The 20,072-nt window shown below is 32.3% G+C and overlaps 1 protein-coding gene across 6 annotated transcripts in view; it reads left to right on the plus strand.

The window, feature by feature from the left end:
- Positions 1-20,072, plus strand: part of LOC118193574 (NAD(+) hydrolase sarm1-like) — a 302,001-nt gene that overhangs the window by 118,910 nt on the left and 163,019 nt on the right. Inside the window, exon 1 of one of the 6 annotated variants that reach the window (XM_035364681.2) lies at positions 13,846-14,397. The exons of the other annotated variants lie outside the window; for them this stretch is intronic. Coding sequence (XP_035220572.1) covers positions 14,341-14,397 — 57 coding nt within the window. The 5' untranslated portion in view covers positions 13,846-14,340. Of the gene's footprint in view, positions 1-13,845; positions 14,398-20,072 lie in introns of those variants that run through there. 6 annotated transcript variants of the gene reach the window in all.

Below are 20,072 nucleotides of genomic sequence, written 5' to 3' on the forward strand. Positions count from 1 at the left end.
CTGTATAAAATAAATTGGAATTATAAATTTTGGAAACTCATCCAAATATATAACCCCATAAAGGAAAACTTATGCAAATGGACAGCATTTCAGTGTAAGATGAGAATTATAAAATAAATTGGAATTATAAATTTTGGAAACTCATCCAAATATATAACCCCATAAAGGAAAACTTATGCAAATGGACAGCATTTCAGTGTAAGATGAGAATTTCGTTGTTGAGTGCCCCAATAAACATACAGAATCACTCTATTAATATATATATATATATATATTATTTAATTCTTGTTTTAAAAGAAGGCTCAAAGTTTATTTTATAATCTGTGAAAACTTGACAAAACGTTATATCCGATACATTTTTAGATATTGAAATTTTAAAATCATAAACGTTAAATAGTCTAAAAAATTGAGCAATATTTAAAAATTCAACAAAAATTCAAAAATCAAATTACCCTTTTCATATAAGTTTAATTGAAAACACTCTTTTGCTTTATTTAATGATGCAAACAGCAAAATTTTGGTGTGCTTAGTTTGTTCATTAAATGAAGATATGTGTGAAAAATAGTTTAAACATTAAAAAAAAAAAAAAAAAAAAAAGAATGAAATTGAATTTTGAAAAATCGCTTTTTTGTCGATGACATTGCACTATCATCGACAAACAAATACAAAATCTGCAATTTGTCATCGACAAACAAGTACAAAATTTGAACGCGATAGCTTATCATTGTTTAAGAATCGATGACAAAATTCCACGCACAGTAAAGAGCACCATGAATGAACTAAAAATAAAAGCTTTTAAAAAATCAATAAAGCGATTTAAATTTGTTATTCTTTTATCTTGAAAGCTAAATAATAGTAACCGTAAAACGAAAAATAAATAATTTAAGAAGCTTGCGCTGGAACTTATTTTATTATTTAAAATTAGGCAAAAATGCACCCTTAATTCTGGTATAGAATTTAAATAAAACTCTGTTGATTTTGAGGGCGATCAGACACAAACCCTTCTTTCTCAGGAGCAAAAAACAATCAAGAATTACAAAACAGAAGGCTGACCGATTGTTTTAATATAAGAAATAATGGGCGATATTAAAAGTCTATGCCAAAATAAGGTTGCTATTTTTACTAATTTTAAGTTTTGTGTTCGCTTATTTCTCTTCCTATTTGATTTATTAGCTCATAGCCCAGAAGGGCTATTAGTCTCAAAACGGGATTTAGCGTTGAATCACTATAAAAGGTCCGAATCACTTTTCATATTGTTGCCACCAAATATTATCGCATTGTATTATATTCAAAGAAATTAAATAATAAAGAATTTGCATGAATATATGCATGTTTTTTGCATTGTGAAAAAACAACGGCACCTAGAGCCATCCAATTCTTTATAACGTTCCAATTCTCCATCACTCCAGTCATATTTTGTAAAATTTTACGGATTTTTTGATTAACAATTTCAATGATTTTAAAGAGAGCAATGGCAAAAAATTTCATCTCCAGCGCGCGAGACTGTCTATCGGAAATTCTGAAGATAGGCTGTTTTAAGTACTTTTAGCCCAAAGGAACATTAGCCCATATGCTCTCGAAACGTGTATGTGTATGTGCATATAAATGATTTTATACGTTTGGGCCTAATATAAAATCTGAAAGCTTTCAGATTTTTTAAAAAATTTGTCTTTATATATATATATAAAAAGACACATTTTAAAAATATATATATAATTAAAGAAAACAGAACAAACTAAAAAAGACCTTTGTGGTCAAGAACTTTGCGCATTGAGCTGCAAAATTTAGAAAAGTTAAAAGAAAATTCTAAGTGCATACGCTAAAAAGTAGCTTAGATACTGTGGTTCCGGTGACAAATTTTAACATAAATAAAATAAAGTGCAATGAAAAGTGTAAGCATTAAATAAACGATATTAGCACTAGAATATTTACAAATAAAATTCAAAACTAATTGCAAGTAATATGTTGATCAAGGTAAAGCAAACTTTAAACAATAGAATAAAAGTGTGACATAAGACTAGCAAAAATACAAAAACTAAAAAGCGGTAAATGGTAGATTAGCTCAATTCGAATCTCATTACTAACTCTTCAGGGGAAATTTATAATGATTTTCGAATCCAGCTAACTCCATATCGCGTTTCGTCGAAACAGACAATTGAAACTTTATACGAAACTCTTTTTGAATATTAACTGAAAAAAACTTAATCATAAACTTTAGTCTCAATTCTCTGTTCCATTTTCCGACGCGTCCGTTTGAAAAAACACATTAAGGTGTAAGAAAAAACTATACATAATGGCATGGTTATGCCAATGTACAAAATAAAATAAATAGCGATTTAATAGATTCAGAAGCAGGAATTTGGATGACGTAGAAATGTTGACCCATAATGACTAGGAAATTGGAGGCGAAGGCAGATTAAATCTTCAGTTTTATTTTGAGCAACATGTTGCGCCTACACACAAGTCGGCACATTAAATGTGCCTGTTCGAAAAGGCTTACATTTTTGATAACTTTGTAGCAAGAAAGCATCAGCAGACAGACAGCAATGTAGTTAGGCCAAAAAGTGGAAAGAAAGTGCGTAATGTTCAGCATGAAATCTCAAGTCAGACTGAGTTAGTTTTGGTTCTCAAAGCATTGATTGTTAATATCAAAGATTGGATGGTTAATATTGCTGTAAAATTATTATTGGCTAGTTGAGTTTTAGTTCCATTTACATCATCATAATTACGTAAGAATCATATGACATAGAATAGTCTCGAAATGACGCAATGCAGAGAGGGGTTATTATTTTTAGAATTGAGAAGGGAAACCAATTTACACTGCTAATTTAATCTTTTACATATTCTTTATTTTTCTTACATATATATTATTAATTAATGTAAACTTCACGGCCGTCGAAACACCTTTAGTGTTTTCAAAATTCCAAGTAATTGCCGTAATGCATTTCTTTGAATAATTTATTGAAACGAACATTTTATTTTGAGGTAAATCTAAAATGTAAAACGTTGGGAGATTTTTTGGAAATATTAGATGTTGTTATTCAGTTTTTAAGATATTATTTAATTTTTAAGTTTTTATTGAATCGGAAAATGAAATCTCAGAAATATTGCAGTTTTTATAATTATCACTCCAGTTCAGTTTGTATAGTTATCATTTAAGTTCAGCTTGTATAGTTATTAACCAATTTAAGAGACGTCAATGTAAATTTAAATGTAGAAATTGCAACTGAGAGTGGAATATTATAGTAATGTTTATTTATTGCTTATATTCAGTTTTCTTCCTTTTTAATCAACCAATTTTTATTGCCCAATTGCATTTTCTATTCATAGTGGCATGTGATAACTTCGTAGGGTTTTCCTTATTTTGTATAACAAATTTATTTTAAGTTTGATTTCCTGTTCTAAACTTCTCAACTTCCCCTCACATTATCTCGCCAAGATGTAAATTTAAAGTTTAGTGAAGTGTTATTTAAACGTGTGAATATCTCAGTTTATTCAGAGCGTGTTTTGCTAGCCAAGCGTACGTTTCGTTGTTATTTCGAGGTCACGCTAATAAGCCTCTCGGCCTTATCAGATTAGTATCACACCGGTTAGATTTCTGTGAGTCCACCTCTTAGGTGTAAACTTAAGTGCGCTCTTGCACTATTTATTTCAGGTTTGACTTGTATTACGTTCTACGTTTTAGTTCCTGCCGCAAGTGGATGGTGTTTTTGTAACGCACGAAGGCCGTGCCTTTCTGTTAAATTAAATTAATAAAGGGATATTTTTCACCCTGCTTCTGTGCTGGCAATTTATTCACGCCTGTGCTGGTATTTGCCAGGTTCATTGTAGGATCTAATTTAGTTTATGTGGAATAATAGAGATAGGTCTTACAACTTTTACCATAGCAATATTTTTAAAGACACCTTTCATATTTAATTAACAATGCATGAAAAAAAAAGCAGTGTCGATAATGCTACTAAAATATTGAACGATAAAACTGCATTCTTCGTTGTTCAGTTCAAATATTTTATTTAGTTATTATTAGAAAATCTGAATATAAAATAGTCCTCTCCCATTTAAAAAAAAAAAAAAAAAAAAAAAAAAAAAAAAACATGTATATCAATTTAATTGGATCAACTACTCTTTTACCTAGTTTGCTTAGAAGAAACGTTGCTTGTTAGCAAAATTTCCAGGGTTCGTAGCGGTCCTTATAAGTCCTTATATTTGAAAATAAAATATAAAGGCCCTTATAGGTGCTTACTTTTTCTTTAAAGCCCTTATTTTTTTGTTTTTAGTGCTTAAATAAAGTAATCGAATAGTCAAAATAATTTCATTTTTTGGCCAATACATTATACAGTACGAAGGTTGGGAGGTCTCCCCTTTCTCCGCAAAATCTTGAATATTGAAACTGTTGAAACTAAATAACGTTTGCATAATCCGAGTTCAGAAAACAAAACATTTATTTTACATATTTTAAAGAAATAACGTTCTGAAACAACATGTTTCATCTACACAATCAATCGACGCTTTCACCAGAGCATTACGCCATCAAACTTGGCACACATCCAAAAGTTCAAATTGAAGAATTACAGAAGCGTTGTTGCCACACAAGAAAAGACATATAGTTACAACTTCACACAATAATAAAACAAAAACACACTTTTGAAAAATAGACAATAATAATAAAAATAGTAATAATAAAATTCTTAACAATATTTTCTCGATTATGCAACATCCTCCCCCCTTTTTGAGTCAGTGGCAAACGACTCAAAAACATATGTTATCCTATTAAAAAGGTCTAGTACATTAGGCTTCTTAACAAGCCGTCCTGACGACGTAAATTTCTGTTTTATATGCTGTACGTCAGTCTGATCGTTTTTCTTATCGTCGTTAACGTTAGGCTCTTCAACTAAATAATTTTCATCTAGTTGCATCTCTAGTGGATAAATACGCTGAACGGGCCTTATGAAAATCCCATTCTGAGTTTTTAGTTTAACTGTTCGAATTTTGCCATCCCGACCAGGAATTTTCTCTATAATTTTACCCAAAGGCCAATACAAGCGTTTTTTGAAATCATCGCCTATTAAGACTATCTCCCCAATTTTAGGCAACCGGGTTACTTTATTTTGTGGTTGTTTCATTATTAATTGCCCCAAATATTCTTTTCGGAAACGGTTCCTTAAATCCTTAAGAAGTTTTGTGCGGTATTTAATTCTCAAAAAATGCTGAGAGTCAATTTTATCTATATCTGCTACATTCGAAGTACAATTTTCAATTAAAAACATTGACGGAGTTAAAGGGATAGCATCTTCAGAGTTCTCCGAAATATATGTTAAAGGTCGAGAATTAATTACCGACTCACAATCGCAAATTAAGGTTTCCAGTTCTTCATAAGATAAAACCGATTTTCCCAAAGAACGTCTTAAAAGTTCTTTAACCATGCGAACTAGCCGTTCCCACCAACCTCCCCACCAGGAGGCTGTTGGTGGATTGAATTTCCATACTATTCTCTTTATTTTTGCCTTATTCTCTATTATGTCCCAGTTAAGTTTAGACATTTCGTTATACGTTCCTCGGAAGTTAGTCCCATTGTCAGAATAAATAGTTCGTGGTCTGCCACGTCTGGCTATGAATCGTCTTAAAGCCAAAAGAAAAGATTCTGTTGATAACGAAGTCACCAGTTCTAGATGGATTGCCCTGTACACAGCGCATGTGAAGAGTGCCATCCAAACCTTCTTACCGTCTTTCAAAAACAATGGGCCAGCTAAATCTACTCCCAAAATTTCAAAAGCCCTATAATCTCCTACGCGATCTTCAGGAAGGGGAGTCACTTCGCAAGACATCGGTTTCGCTTTATATCGTTGACATATTACACACCCTTTTAACACATTACGCACAGTTTTACGTTGTTTTAGTATCCAGAATCTTTCTCTTAAAATAGATTGAAGCATTTGAGTTCCAGCATGACAATGTTTCTTATGGACTGACTCAATTAACAATGTAGTAAAGATACATTTACTCGGTAACAAAATTGGTGTTAAAAATTCAGAATTGTCTTTACGTTCCAATATTCTAGTTTTAACTCTTATAATATTTTCATTATCAATGAATACATCAAGTGGATTAAGAGCTCCAATGTCAGGGAAATTTGAGCTTTGAACCAACCGAATCAAAACGTTTTCGGAATTTATGATTTCAGCAACAGTTAGTTTAGATTCTTTACACAAATTTGACTTCTTCCTACAGTTAGAAATAAAACGTAACACCCAACCGGTTACACGAATAATTTTCTCATAATCAGAAACTCTTTCTGCATACCAAGGAGTGGTATCCTCTGAAAAGTTAACATTAATAAGTTTTACCTTCCTCTTTTCCAAGTCAGCTTCGCTCGGCTGACAAACAATATTGGTAGGCCAAAATTCAGGGCTTTCTCTAAGCCAGAGAGGTCCCTTAAACCACTCCGAGTTAATCATTTGTTTAGCAGAGCAACCTCGAGATAACACATCTGCTGGGTTCATATTACCAGGCACATGCCTCCATGATTCAGGTTTTGTCAACTTAGTAATTTCTTTAACACGATTGCTTACAAAGTTTGACCAATTACCAGGATTTCTGATCCACCATAATGCGACTGTCGAATCACACCACAAAGTTACATTTATATCAAAATCATTAAGAGCTTTACAAACAGAATATAACAATCGGGATCCAATGCAACAGGACATTAATTCTAATCTAGGAATCGTCAAATTCTTAATAGGAGCTACTCTAGATTTTGCTCTTAAGAGAGTAATTTTTACACTGCATGAATCAACACTTCTCGCGAAAATACATCCTGCATAAGCATATTTGCAGGCATCGACAAATACATGCAATTCAACTGTTGCAAAGGTTCCAATGAATCGGGGTATTGCCACATTTTTCAACAAAAGTATATCAGATAACCACACAAAAAATTTACTTACAAAATCATGAGGCAATACCTCGTCCCAAGAAAATTTCAACTTCCATGTTTCTTGTAACAAAAGTTTTGGAAGCAAAGTTATTGGTGCAAGTATTCCAATTGGATCAAAAATTGATTGTACAATAGACAGAATCAGTCTCTTAGTTACCTTAGTATCACAAGTTATCATATTTACATTTATATTACACCTTAAAGTATCATTGTCTAAATTCCACAATATTCCTAAAAGAGGTGTGTCCCCAGAATGTTTTGTAGTATATTTGGAAGCAACATTGCTCTCCCATCCCCTTAAATTAAATCTGCCTCTCGACATAAGACTTTTGGCCTTTTGAATTAAATCCTCTTGTTCCTCAATATTGTAAACACCCGTAATACAATTATCTACATAGAACGAATTTTTTAATTTGTCAGCCACATCTAAAAAGTCAGATGGACAATTATTCAAGAGATATTTAATAGACGCACCTAGTAGATAAGGGCTGCAGGAAACCCCAAAAACTACTCTGCAGTGCCTATACACTATTTCTCCCTCATCACTTGGATAGAAAAATCGCAAGTAATCTCTATCCTTCGGAGAAATTCCTAACTGCAAGAATGCTTTCTCTATGTCTGCACTCAGACCAATAGGAAAAAATCTCATTCTGTCTAAAATATCAGGGACTAATTCTATTAAATTAGGTCCTTTCAATAAACACTGATTCAAAGATGGTTTTCCCTTTTCACAAGATGAAGCATCAAAAACGGGTCTTACCTTAGTGCTTTCACTATTCATCTTAATAACCGGTCTGTGTGGTAAAAAGTGGCATTTATTGTTTAATTCCTTTTCCGGAACCTTTTCTATAATATTTAAATTTTCCCACTCTCTAAACACTTCTTGACATTCCTTCAAAGAATTATTTTCTTTTGCCCTCTTTATCATTTTTTGATGACGTGTCAAAGCAATGCTTTTATTATCTGATAAATTGGTAGATTCGCATTTCCAGGGTAATTCTAATTCATATCTACCATCGGGCCGAATAGATAATTTATTCTGAAAATCAATCTCATAGTCGCAATGAAGATTTTTCGTTTTACTATTTTCCGTCGGGTCGGAAATACCCAAAACTTCAAGCTCCCATAAAGATTTCAAAGAAGCATTATTTACATGTAAGGAAAGACTTATTAGGGCATTATCCCTGACAGTATCCTTTTCTTTACCCATAACCGTCCAACCCAGTTTTGTTTTGACTGCAGTTAAACCAGAGGGTAATTCTAGGTATTCGTCAGTTAACAGTTTACCAATGACATCTGCACCTATCAATAAATCAATTTCACTTTCCTCGTAAAATGTGTCACTGACCTCAATTTTCCTGCTTTTCAATTCCTCTATACTCTGAGCATTCTTGATTGTTGGAACAAATCCACATATCTTTTTTTCAGAAAAAGCTTCAAAACAACACCTAAAAGTGTTATCTAAACTGCTTATGTCAATAGCAAAAACAGAATGGGTTACAGGCGCAGTTTCCCTCCCCCCAAACAAACCATGAATTACTTTCTCCTGTCGAATAGGATCAGCCTTCATTCGCTTCATAATTTTCTCCCCAACGTATGATCGTTGGGATCCCGAATCCAAGAGAATCCTAATTTTTCTCTCTCGATCTTTAACTTTAATTAGAACACATAAAGTTTGCAAATAAACTTTCTCGCTCTTACTATTATTAGAAAGGGAAACATCCAACTTAGAGTCATTTTGTTTTACAGAACTAACATTCTGAGGACACATAAATTTTATATGATCACAACTGCAAATGGGGCATTTAATATTGGCTTTACATTGGTTTTTAAATGGCCAATTCTTAAACATGAAAAACAAACACCTTTCTTTTGTACAAGTTGCCTCTTTTCATTTAAGCTCATATTTTCAGCTTTAAAACACTTAGCACTCATATGAGGCTTACCACAAAATATACAAACATTTTGCTTACCTTTACTGGTTTCATTTGTACTTACCAGCGCGGCAGCTGTTGCTAAATCTGAATTACCTGAAATAACATTTTTATTAAGACGCTTAACAGAATGAGTAAATCCTGATTGTGCTAATCTAATCATTTCTTCCGATTCTACTTCATGCCTTAAAAAACACATTAGTTTTTCAAGCGTTCTTTCAGAACTCTTTTCCTGTCCTTGTTCAGAAGTTCGACTCCGCTCCCAGGCACGTAAACTATTCTCAGGTAGGCACGACTCCACTAAAGGTCCCAAGAAATCAGCAAACTTTTCCTTGGTGCGTCCTAAGCTTTCCAGCGCTCGTAATTTACTTTCTATACTATCATAAAGTACTCCTAAGTCCGACGCCGTTCTGCCTGTTGTAGCATTCTTTGTAACAAGCCCAAGCAAATCTCTTACATAGATCTGCACCAGAAGGTCTTCTCTACCAAATCTTTCTTTCAGCTGCTCGATAGCTTTAGGATAATTCGCGGCGGTAACAGGAAAACTGTTCAAAAGTTGAGCTGCCTTTGAGCCAGGTACTGCACTTTGCATTAAGTACAAAAATTTATCTTCCGGCACAATATCCGCATCTTCATGAATTTTGGAGAATTGGCTCCAAAAGCCTAAAAATTCTCTTGCATCTCCAGAAAATTTTTTCAGCTCAAGTTTAGGAAGTTTGAACTTCCTGTTTTTATTTTCTTTAGGATCCGAAATCGAAACTGAAGCCATATCTGTAGTAACATTCATCGAATTCAATTGTCCAATTTTATTCTGAAGTTTCACCTTTAAAGCTATAAAGGAATCTCTATCCTTCAGCCGTATTAAATTCATTCTCGAAATCAGCTTCCTTGGTTTGTTCTAAAACACTGCTTTGAGTACTGTCCAAGCGTTCAAATTTGTCAATTAGTTGCCCCAACAACACTTGCAATCTCTCAGGATCCGTACAAGTAGGCAATTCTTCTTTTACAATCTTCGTAGTTAACGTAAACGAAGTACGTTCACTCTTACGTTTTGCCTTTAACAACTCCATTTTAACAAAACGCCTAAATCAAAACTACTCGAAATCACACAAACGTCCTGTCAAACGGACGCCAAACTTTTATGTTGAAACTAAATAACGTTTGCATAATCCGAGTTCAGAAAACAAAACATTTATTTTACATATTTTAAAGAAATAACGTTCTGAAACAACATGTTTCATCTACACAATCAATCGACGCTTTCACCAGAGCATTACGCCATCAAACTTGGCACACATCCTAAAGTTCAAATTGAAGAATTACAGAAGCGTTGTTGCCACACAAGAAAAGACATATAGTTACAACTTCACACAATAATAAAACAAAAACACACTTTTGAAAAATAGACAATAATAATAAAAATAGTAATAATAAAATTCTTAACAATATTTTCTCGATTATGCAACATCAACTGTTACAGTTCGCTAATCTTTTTTATTTTATTTATTTATTTATTTATTGGTCACTTTCCAATCTGGATTGAATAGGACTAAAAGTTCTGCGGTCTACCAACCCAAGCGAAGAATGATTCTATTCCGGAAATTTAACGCTGTCTGTTGAAAATTAGAATGAAAAACACCCCAGTTATTTAGTTCTTTATTCTCCCAATACCGGTAGTTGTTAATTCCGATTGCGTAATATCACGTAGGGAAGAATTACGGCGCACGTATTGCGCAATAACGTTTGAGATATTTTGCAGAGATAATTAATTTTTGATGTTCAGTCCGAGATTTGTTTATGAACACTTAAAAGAGTTTTACTGTGCTTGCTAAGCAGAATATTTTTTAGTTCCGTTGGTTTATTTTATATGATGCACATATTGAAATGTCAAAAGCTATTATTTAGCGGAAAAATCTAAAGAACCGCTACAGTCTATCCCCCCCCCCGCCGCTCCTTTTTTTCAAGTTACGCTCGACTGTCTGAATATTCGCCACTTTTCAAGTATGCGGGTGTTAGTTAAGCTTTTACTGTTAAAGGATGACTGCATGAAGCAAATTTCTGTCTTCTGGTTTCAGAAATGTTCCTCTTTTTTACTTAAATTACTTTGCTTGCAATATCTGTTAAGAGAAAACTGATATACATAGAAAATGTTTAAAATTTAGATTTAAATTATTTAAATATCAATATGAGTGGAAAAATAAATTGTATTTATTATTAGGTTCCAAGCGAATACAATAAATATACCTTATTATTATTTATTTTCTCTATTTTGAACTGAAATTTCATCATTAAATCTTGCAATATAGTTTAGTTCTTCATAGTTTTTTTCCCCCTCTCATTGTAAACTAGTTCTGTAAATTAAACTATTATTTAAAATTAAAAACAAAACAAAAAAATAATTTCTTTCCATGGTTGAGGTAATGCTTATTCTCTCTTAATAAGTACTTCATTTCTCATATTTTAAATTACAAGTCTAATTTTTAAGGTTATGCAGTTGTGTATGATGTAATTAGACAGGTGCTTATTTTTTTCTTAAAATGTGCTTGAAAAGTGCTTATAGGTGCTTATTTTTTTAACTAAAATGTGGCTATGAACCCTGATTTCATGTTAACTACGACTAAATTATCATGAATGTAAGAAGCTTGCAGTGTATTCCTAAGCGTGTAAAATTACTCAAAGTGTACTACTGTTTTCATGTAAAAACTAAATACTTTCTAGAATCAACTTTCAAACAAAAGGTATTCATCCTTTAATAGTTTAATTCCTCTAGTGAAGGTTTTTGGTTCCTGCTATTCGCTTATATTAATGAGGTTGCATTCAAAATCCATTAGTGGAACTCAAAATTTTAAAAACTGGTTCGCTGCCTAAAGAAACTACAAAATTAGTTAATAAATATCAATAAATTGCAAAAAAATATTATGATTTATTTTTAACTAGCGGTTTCGCCGAATTAAATATGATTTTGGAACCTGTTCCACTGAACCCGGCGCACCGGATGGATCCCATTAGAGGTTTAATTGCTGTAAAGGGCGTATCAGGAGAGATCAAGGTCAAATCAAAGTTAAGAATTATTAAATCAATTCACCAAACAGAAATTAGAAAGGACCTACTTGCCTATCACGGTGGACGAGGAAAACTCATTTGAATTACAGAGAGAGTATCAGCATTTTTCTCGAATCTTTCCTGTTCTCCGTATTTTCTTTTAATCCTCTCAAATGCTGCTGTTGCTTTCACTTTTGCAGTTTATTTATTTAGAGGGTTTTTTTTTTTTTAATTAATAAGATTGTTGAGCCATTAAGAAAATATTTCTGGAAAGCAAAATTCATCTCTCCACTTAAGAGCAATTTTCGAATTTAATTTTTTAAATTTAAATTTAAATTTTTTTATTTATAAATTATTTATTTATTTATTTTGAATGATACTGTTGCTTTTGCAGTTTCTTTATGCAAAATTTTTTTAATTTATTTTTATTTATTTATTTATCAATTTATTTATTAGTTTTTTTAATTAGTAAGATTCTTGAATGATTAAGAAGGTATTTCTGGAAAGCAAAATTCATTCCTTTCTTCCCGCAACTGTAAGTAGTTTTCAAAAAATTCTCTTTTTAGCCTAAAGGAGCGTTATCTCAGAAGGGCTATTAATTTCATTTTGGCAGTTTGCATTGGTTTACTATAAAAGTCTGAATTACTTTTCAAATTGTTGCCACCAAATATTATCAATGCTAAATTAAGAAATTAAATAAGGAAGAATCTGCATGAATATATGCATGTTTCTCTCACTGTGATAGAACAACGGTACCTAGAGCCATCAAATTTTGAATAACTTAGTCCTCCACTCGAATATGACCATCTGGAAGCCCAATTTGGAATTTGTTTTATTATCTATTTCACATTTTGTAAAATTTTAACGAATTTTTAATTTTTACTTTTTTATTTTTTATTTATTTTATTTTATTTTTTATTTATTTATTTATGCTTTTGTTGTATATTGATGTTGAATTGAATTTTATGGTTCAAGTGCGAAGAGCATGATATTTAATAAATAAAGGTAACACACAAAACGTTAAAAAAACGCCCCTTTTGGCGTCATATAAAAATATAAAAGCTTTCAGAAGTTTTTTTTTTTTTTTTTTAATTTTATTTTACTTTTTTTTAAGTGTTAGAATAAATTCAGTGTTTTAAAAGTTTAAAAAATGAAGTAAATAATTTCGTCTGCAAGTCCACAATTATACACTTTGTGCTGTAATAATAAACTGCATTGATAAATTAATAAACTACGCCCTTTAAGCTGTAATAAAATATACAAGTGTTACGAATGTTATTAATTTTGGGCTAATATTAGGTTTAGCGGTGATATGATTAATTTTACTTGTTTAAAGTTGCCCATGAATAATAGTAATAAAAATTAATTTATTTTAAATAGAAATTTATTTTAATAGCAAAATGTAGCTCTCTCATTAACAAAATATAAGCCATTAAATTTATATAACCTGTCAAAAACAATATTTTTCATGCTCTCTGGTTGATTAGCTTCACAGGATGAGGACATGCAGACCACCTTTAAGTGACCACATGAATAAAATACAAATCTGTGTTATATAATACATGAATATAATACAAAATCTGTGTTAAAGAAGCACATTAGACCTACATACTTTCTCAGTTCCGAAAACTTAGGCGTGCCCAGTGTGATTATAAGCTTTTCTCACTACTTAACCTCGTAATTAAAATGTGGCCAACTTTTCCCTCAGTTTTCAACAATCATCGTTCACCGTCTTGACATCTAACCTATAAAGCGAAATGTATCTAATAAAAGAAAGAAAAAGTGGAAAGGGGGGATGAAACTTGAATAATCAGGTTCTTCGTAGAACAAGTATTTTGAAGAGAAAAGAAAAATCCCCATAAAAAAACGTGCATGCTATTACGTACAGTTAGTTCATTTGGATGAAGCAGAGCTAGACAGCGAGAGAACAGAAATTCGCGTAGGTTGTTGTCAACTCCCCACATCTTTTTAAAACAACGCCTCTGCAATTTCTTGTCCGAGCTTCCTCCAGAGCACATCTCGCTCAGATTATCTGCATGTTTTCCCGCTATTCGATTGTGTTTGTTTGTCGATAGTGCAATTTGTGAATAAGGTAAATCCCCGGCTGATTTTAAGGGCATGGACAACATAAAAAATGCTGATAAAGTTCTTCACTTACGGCCTTGGCATGGTTCTTCCTCCAGCGAGTTTTTGGCTAGTGACTTCATCTGCTTCAGAGTTACCATTTTAGACTGGGGAATTTAGTAGATTTGGGTCCATGCTTCAGATTTCTTGACATCTTCAGAAAGCGAGAAGAATTCAGTACATTGATGCAACATAACAATGAAAGAAAATCATGATTTGCTGCTTTCGTATTTATAAACACATTCTTGAGTCCATTATTACTTTCATTTGAGTTGGAAATCTCGTTAAACGTCTGCAAACGCCATGAAAGCCGCATTCCTTGGAGTATTTAAAGGGAAGTACCTAAAACCAAAAAATAAGGTGAGATTTCTTTATGTTCTAAGATTACATAACTTGCATATGAATGAATATTAAATGTATGTTGTAAAATTATTTCATTCTTAAATTGTTTGAGTCTTCCATTGGTTAAGATATGGAATAAGATTTTGTGATTTAAAACCAGCTTTTATCGTCATATTATCTTTGATTATCGTGAAAAAAAATTCATGGACTGTTTAAACAATCGGATGATCAAAGATGGGCTATTTTTCTGAAACATATGGAGTTACAAGAGAAACAAGATATATGTTAAAATGTTTTATCTCTTTTGGATTGGAGGCTACGACTAAAAATGTAATTGACAAAAAATTAAATAACATGAAATTAAGAAGTATTACAGCTATCCTTATAAAGCCTAGCTTGGGTAATGAGTTATTATGTGAAATTTAATGTAAAACTTTTAAATTAAGTACAGTTATTCTTAATCTTAAGGCATGCACTTCAGCAAGAAATTAAAAAAAGGTTTAAAAATTCCTTCTTTATTAGTTAATTAATAATTCATTTTCATGAAATAGAGAGTTTGGATGTTATAGAATAGCCATTTCTTTTTGTTTATATTACGGTAACTAAATAAACCCACTCATAGATAACCCTATATATCCATAAAATGAAAATGAAATCTATGATAGTAATAATAAAAAATTAATTACCACTAATGTCTATATTCATAGAACAGCCATTTACTTTTGTTTATACTACCATAATTAAATAAACCCACACGAATAGATAATCCTAACTATCCATAAAAATGAAAAAAGAAATCTGTGATTGTAATAATAAATAAGTAATTACTACTGATGTCTATAATTATAGAATAGCTAATTTCCTTTTGCTTATATTATGATAATTAAATAAGCCCACCCATAGATGATCCTGAATACCCATAAAAATGAAAAAAGAAATCTAGGATTATAATAATAAATAATTAATTACCACTAATGTATATGTTCATAGAATAGCCATTTCCTTTTGCTTATATTATGATAATTAAATAAACCCATTCGAAGATAATCCTAAATATTCATAAAAATGAAAAAAGAAATCTGTGATTGTATAATAAATAATTAATTGCTACTAATGTCTCTACTCATCTTTTGATATTGATTTAATATTTGAAGTCTTCTGCTAATATTGATTTCGTTTATATTTTATAATGGTTCATAATGGGATCATTACTACTAAATTATTTATTAAATATGGGTAATAACTATTCCATTATATTAATAAGTGTATCTTTCCTAAGTTTCCTTTAATTTCTCAAGTTATTTATAGATCTGAATCCATTGGATTTCAGTCTTTCGATATCAATAACGATACGATTCCTTCATATTCTAGTCGCTGAACACTGGTAGTTCGCTCTGAGGTTCGAATCCCGCGAACGGGCTGGCTGCATGGACGTTTTCGTGGTTTTCTCCATGTGTAACGTGCATACGAGCCAGCTTCCCTTAGAAAGTCTTCCACGAAGGCATCCCTCCCCTTAGGCAGATAGCCCTCGAGGCTTTGCCATAATCACACACACACACACACACCTTCATATTCTATCTCCTAGAGAACCTTTGGAACCCTAGATGACCTACAGGACGTTCCAGATTGAGAGTTTTGATTGGATTTAAGTAAATTAAATAAAACGACATTGGTTTCAATTTGCTTCTAGACTTTAATATTTGATTGTAAGTTTCGTTAATTCATTTTCAATTAAAATTCCACTATACAAAAAGCAAAAGTTAAAACTGCAAGAACTCACATGTAATCTTACGTGAATTGATCATTCTGTAATATTTAATGCTCTTCAATTAGAAAATAAATAAACGAATATAAGCTGTTACTGTAAATGAATTTCTGAGTTTGCAAGAGGGTTATGCAAAGGCAATACTGATGCGAAATTCTTGAACGCAGCATTCCAAGTTTGATCGAGAGTAACATTTTATGAATGGCTACCCAGATGGGAAAGTGGTTAGTGGCTATTACTAAAGCGTTCGGGTTCGAATCTCGGAGAAGGTATGGATGTAATTTGTCCGTCCTTTCATAGAAGGCAACGTTGGACCAGCCATTAGGTGCCTCCGTAACAAAGAAACCGCCACTGCCGATCTTAGTAGTGGCCAATGTCTATAAACGGCTAGAGCTCAACATACACCATTAAAAAAAATTATGAATGCTTAAAATTTAAGGTCTTGTATTCCTATTCGCCAAATATCAGCAACAGAACGTTCTGAAGTACAAATTTAATTTGCCTGCATTTCGATAGATGATTATGTGTTATGCGTATACTTTTCTAGATTTGTAATAAAGTAAGTAATTATTGGATATGTAATGCTAGTGTTAAGAAATGAACTTTTTTGGGCAATCTTTTTTAATTCTACAAGTACTTTAATTGTAAAATTTAAAACCGAGGAATATAATTTATAACGCGTTAGACATACGTGTTCTTAATTGGACTAATCGCGAGATTTAAAATTTTGTTAAATATTAATTATAAAATACTTGTGAATGTTATTATTTATTTATAAAGGACTGTTCTGTTATTTTGAATGTTGGCTAGTAATGCAAACTTCCGATTGCTGTAACCATAACAATTAGCATATCAGCAATTGACTTAATTTTGCTGTTGTTATTTATAAACTTTGAAATCTTTGACACTATGCCAACAAGTCGTCGGGGTGAAATGAGGTCAGTTACTTGTGACGAATACTATAAAAGAAAAACGGTTGTTTTGTCTGGGCAGACGATAATGACGTGTTACATCGTGACGAAATAAAATCAAAATTATTCTCTAATGGCATTTCTAAATCTAAGCGGTTTCTTTTGTAACGATAAGTAATTTTTTATTCTTAAAAATAAATTACATCGAAATATTTTCTACCGCTGTCCATTAGCAACAACAAGTTTATTGCAGATAGCCATTCACCTGAAGTTAAATGATGTTAATATCTACCAACTACATTACCTTTCGATTTTGGTGAAATAATATTTATTTTTTAACATTCATGTTCAATTTTTATTTATAGCTTTCGATCTGATTGTAAATTTTTAAATAAAAGTAATTAAGATTATTTTGCTAGAGTGATTTAGTTGAAACCTTGTATAATGCTGCTGTTAGCATCTTATCTGATAAAAATTTGCATCTCGGCATTCTGAAAGAAGTTACCGAGACACTGATTTAATTTCGAGTATTGTTTATGGTATTTGTAGCAGTAATATTGTTGACAATTTTTATGCGTCTGATACCTGTTGTTTGTTTTCGTTTATTTTATCGAATATGGCAAATCACAGAACTGAAGAAGAGGGATGCCTGTGTGGATAGTTTTCTAGGGTAAACTAGCTCGCATTTAACAACGATATTTGATGTAATGGTGCGCAATTTTGTATAAATTTGCTTGAAAGTTTTCCACAGTATTTTGTGATACTATTATTAACAGTTCGGCAAATAAGTATTTGTTTTGGTGTTTCAGGAAGTAGCGAAATATAGAATGGTTTCATTTTAATGCATGTTATTGAAAATGATTTTCTTAATCATATTTATATTTCAGAGCATATATTTTCTGCGATGATTAAGCATCCTAGCAATTGTCAACGGTCTTCTACTGCTATTTTTAATTGTTAAAAAGCGGAACAGTAAGTGAAAAAATAATTGGGGCGCACACTCCTGCTAAGCAATGAGATTTTTGAATCCGCAATTCAGCTGCCCAACCGGGATAGTGGTTAGTGACTCTGTCTGCAGTACCGAAGGACCCGGATTCGAAACCCAGAGAAGGCATGGATGTTTGTAAATGTATAGTGTCTCCGCGGCATGGAGATATTCTAAGTATGCGGCTAGCCGAAAGTCCTCTCAAGAGGTTGGGAGTAGAAAAAGAGGGGTGGAAATCCCTCGGACCCGTCCACCCGGGGTGCTCTATCTCAAAATTAGGAGGCGGAAGTGAGCTAAAAATCGGGCTGTCTCCTGTATGGTGCTCAAGGCTTTTGTCACTGACAGGCGCATTCGTGGGTTTCTGCTGACCATTGTCAGACAAGTGAGATTGGTAACAACAATAATTCCGCAATTGTATTTGTATACGATTTTATTTTCCAGTGTACTAAAAATACTTCTGAATTTCCGGCAGTTCGGAAAGTCGCATCAAGCCGCCCAGTCTAAAACTATTTAATAATTAAGAAAACATTTGCATGCCATTAATGCATAAATATTGATATCATTTACTGCTTGCAATGAAATGCACACAAATCTATTACAAAATTTTTACATTTTTAATCTCTGGTTTTAGGATTAACTATCATATCAACAGTACTGTGAGGCAGTATTAGTGCAGTTAAAAGACAGACAAATGATTCAACTTGCAAACAGAAAACGCAGTTTCAGGCATTGAGGTTGTTCTTTGTTGCTTAAATGTACTTGATGTTTCTTATGATTTGCTCAGTAAAATTTTGTAGGCTTCAATTTACTGTATAATATGGCTGCTCTCTCTCTCTCTCTTTTTTAGCCCAAAGGAGCGTTAGCTCAGAAGGGCTATTAATCTCGTTTTGGCATTTTGCGTCAATTCAGTGTAAACGGCGAGTCACTTTTGAAATTGTAGTCACTAACTATTATCGCCCTGCATTATATTTAAAGAAATTAAATAATGAAGAATCTGCATAAATGTATGTATATGTTTCTCGCATTGGGATAAAACAACGGTACCTAGAGCCATCGAAATTTCAATAACGTACGTCTTCACCCGAATACGGGCATCTGGACTTTGTTGTATTATTTATTTCATATTTTATAAAGCATTTATGAGTTTTTCATTAAGAAACTGAATGATTTCAAAGCGAGGTATGGAACAACACTCTACGGAAAAAAATATTTTTATCTCCAGCGCGCGAGACTGTGTATCGGAAATTCTAAAGATATGCTGGTTTTAAATTATTTTGTGTATTGCTGTTGAGCTGAATTTTATGATTTAAGAATTTTATGGAAAAGCATGAAAATAAATAAATAAAGGTAACACACAAAACGTCGAAAAAGCGCCCCTTTGGGCGTAATATAAAATCTGAAACCCTTCAAATTTTTTTATTATTTTTATTAATATTTTTAAAATTTATTATTATTATTATTATTTAAAAGCCTAACGGCTGGGCATTTTTTTCATTCATTGAAAATGGCTGAGCCTATTTCAGTCATATATTTCATCACTGAGAATGTTCTTAGGCTGCACTGTACGTAAGGGAGTAAACGGATATTGTAACCGCCAAAGGGAGAAGAAAGACACATGCCTAAAACAAGCCTTATGCAGGAGTAAAACCCACATCATTGGTTTCGGGCTAGCAGTGCGTCTGCTCTAACAATTGTATGGCCAGGATAGTAAACTGATTAATATTAAACCTGCCTTTATAATTCTATTGGGCAAGGAAATTCAATTTTGATTAATTTATAATAGCATTACTTTATTGCTGCAGTTGTGAATATTTTAAACGTCTTAAAACATGTTGCCTTTAAACCGCATTCATGGATGGCTGTGCAAGGCCTACATCTTTTCCTGCTTGGAAAATGAACGATACAATTTCCTACAGAATGCAAATTATAGCTCAAGCTGGGAAAGTCGTGATTCAAGTAACCGTGGGAAAGTTACCCAGTTAGCATTTAATTAGATTCTCTTTTATTTGTTTGAATTAGTTGAAATAGGAAA

Source organism: Stegodyphus dumicola, chromosome 6 (genome assembly GCF_044657685.1).
Source record: "Stegodyphus dumicola isolate Sdum_Otavi_A_Nest chromosome 6, ASM4465768v1".
Lineage (NCBI taxonomy): Eukaryota > Metazoa > Arthropoda > Arachnida > Araneae > Eresidae > Stegodyphus > Stegodyphus dumicola.